The sequence below is a fragment of the Asparagus officinalis genome, chromosome 2, assembly GCF_001876935.1.
Source record: "Asparagus officinalis chromosome 2, Aspof.V1, whole genome shotgun sequence".
Lineage (NCBI taxonomy): Eukaryota > Viridiplantae > Streptophyta > Magnoliopsida > Asparagales > Asparagaceae > Asparagus > Asparagus officinalis.
Window position 1 is genome coordinate 71,062,327 of NC_033795.1, and position 2,887 is coordinate 71,065,213.

The following is a 2,887-nucleotide window of genomic DNA, read 5'->3' on the forward strand; positions in this document are numbered from 1 at the left end:
TTCAACTCCTGAAAATGCTCTTCGCATTTCTCACTCCAATTATACTTGACATTCTTACGAGTCAAATAAGTTAAAGGGGCTGCTAATTGGGAAAAGTCTTTAACAAATCTTCTATAATATCCTGCTAGTCCCAAAAAGCTACGAATCTCAGTCACTGAGGTGGGACGCGGCCAGTTCACGACAGCTTCAACCTTCGCTGGATCCACGGATATCCCATCTCTTGTGATCACATGGCCTAAAAACATCACCTTTTCTAGCCAAAATTCACACTTCTTAAACTTTGTGTATAGCTGTTGCTCTCTTAGGACTTGCAATACAATCTTCAAATGTTCTTCATGTTCTTGGTAACTCTTAGAATAGATCAATATGTCATTAATGAAAACTACCACAAATTGATCCAAATATTGTTTGAATATCCGATTCATCAGATCCATGAATGCGTCCGGCGCATTAGTCAGTCCAAAAGGCATCACTAAAAATTCATAGTGACTGTAGCGAGTCCTGAACGCTGTTTTTGCTACGTCCTCAGGCTTAATCTTTAACTGATGGTACCCTGACCTTAAATCAATTTTGGAAATACTTGAGCTTCTTGCTTGAAGTCTGAATCAAATAGATGCATCTTATCCTTGGGAGTGGATACTTATTCTGAATGGTTCAATTTATTCAACTCTCTGTAATCTTATACAGAGTCTCTCATACTCACATCTTTCTTTTTCACAAATAAGACTGGTGCCTCCCCATGGAGACACGTTGGGTCTAAAGAATCCTTAATCCAATATCTCTTTGAATTTGTTCCTTGTTCCTTCATCGTCAACTGCCGCTAATCTATAAGGGGCTTTAGAGTATAGGAGTGGTCCTGCGGACCACAGTCTTAATATGGCAAACTCTATCTCCCAGATCTGGCGATGGCCATCCTTGCAGCAAATCTTCTTGGGAAAGACATCCGGTTAATCTCTTGACAACTAAGTATATTGAAAAGTTTTTCTCATTCAATTGTGTAGTCCACTTTCACACTGCAAGAAATATCCACTACAACATTGCATCAACAATTTATTAGCTTCATAAATGCAGATTAGCTCTGTGCAGTGAGTGGTCTTCACTTTCCCCTTGAAAACAAAACTCGCCTCCGTGCTTGCTTGTGGTTTTAAACTTTATCAGTTTTCTCAAACAGTTCTATAGTTGCATGATGGGATGCTTAACCAATCCATTCCTGAGGATGAACATCAAAACTTCTGACATGTCTAGGCATACAAAGGTCTGCATTCATTGACATGATCACTCCATAAACTCACAATTTCATAAACATATTGTTGCTAGGAAGACTACCACCATAGGTGTGGACACAAATTATCTCACTATTAAAATAGTCGTCAGTGAATTGGGAAAATTCCTAGCAAAGTGGAGGTGATACAAAAGATGTGTGTGAGATCCGAGGGATCGAAAGTGCATGAGCGACCGTGAATGAACATTACTGGAAACTGTACCTTCCCACCACAGATTGGTGTATGCATTGCTGCATTCCTTTCCTTGTCAAGTTGGTCAAATACTCTTCCTTGGTTCCTTTGGTTCTGCTGCGACACTTTTGGTTTGCGGAATCTGGAGCCTTCCGCTGCGGGACATTTGATATGCGTGTTGAGGCATTAGCTTCGAGATCCCGCCGTGATCTCCTGCTTTAGTGCTCGCTCTGTTATTTGCTCTTGATTCCTCAAGGTTGTTGGACAATCTCTCTTTGAGAGTGCCCAGGGTTGACCACACTCGAAACCATGCCACGCTCCGTGAGTTTGCAATCATCCAGAGTGATGATTGCCACATCTAGGGCAGGCTGCTGACTTATTTGGCTGATTTGCTCGATCACAACGAAAGGGAAATTTTGCTGTCGCTGACCTCCCGGGCTGATTCGATGATGACTTATCGTTTGTGGGACCTCCTTCTGTTCGTGGGCGTTTAACTAAACTCTGCTTCTTATTGCGGATCTCCTGATACTCTAGCAGGTCTTTCTCAATTTCAAACGCAGTCTCCACCAGTTCTGTGTAGTTCCTGATTCTGAGGGCCACTAGTTTCCCTCTGATATTTTCCCTGAGTCCCCTTTGAAACTTCTTAGCCTTATCTGATTCTTCAGCGATCAAATGTGGAGCAAACCTTGATAGTTGAGTAAACTTAGCCTCATACTCTTGGACCGTCATGTTATTTTGTTGCAAACCTTGAAATTCAATAGCCCACTGATCCCTAACACTTTCCGGGATATATTTCTTATTCATAAGCTCCACAAATCTATCCCAATCAATCTGTCTCTGGGCAGCCCTTTCTAATCTTAAGGTTGCCCTCCACCAATGTTCAGCTTCCCCTCTGAACATAAAGGTGGCAAATGACACCTTTTGCTCCTCTGCACAATTTAACACTATAAAAATCTTCCCCATTTGTAAAATCCAATCCTCCGCCACCAAAGGGTCGGTGGTACCCGAAAAAGATGGAGGTGTGAGCTTCCGAAACTGTTCTAGGGCTGAGATAGCAGGTGTTGGTTGGTTGCCTCTAGGATTGATACGCTGCTCGAGGATCTCTGCTAATCGTTCCAATGGGTCTTGCATTGGTTCGTTTGCTGGCATTCCTTCTCATTCCGATAGGAACAGAAGATCCTTCTTCAATATTCTCCAGGTGATGTCCTTCCTCATTTTGGGTCTGATTTGCTCTTGTTCTCACCATTGTCTATATGAAAATGTAGCAGCAAAAGTTCAGATCCCACAGACTATTCAAAGTACTTCACTCAGAAATATTTCATTGCTCGCATAATATATATATATATAAGGAACTTCAACAATCTACTTAGAGTACTGATTTCTCCAAAAGCTTTTCATTGATATAATATTAACATACACCTATTCATCCATAC

General features: G+C 41.6%; 1 protein-coding gene across 1 annotated transcript; it reads right to left on the reverse strand.

Moving 5' to 3' along the window:
• Window positions 1,788–2,585, reverse strand: LOC109831291. The gene has a single exon (XM_020398622.1). The coding sequence runs from the start codon at window positions 2,583–2,585 to the stop codon at window positions 1,788–1,790; it is 798 nt and encodes a 265-aa protein (XP_020254211.1).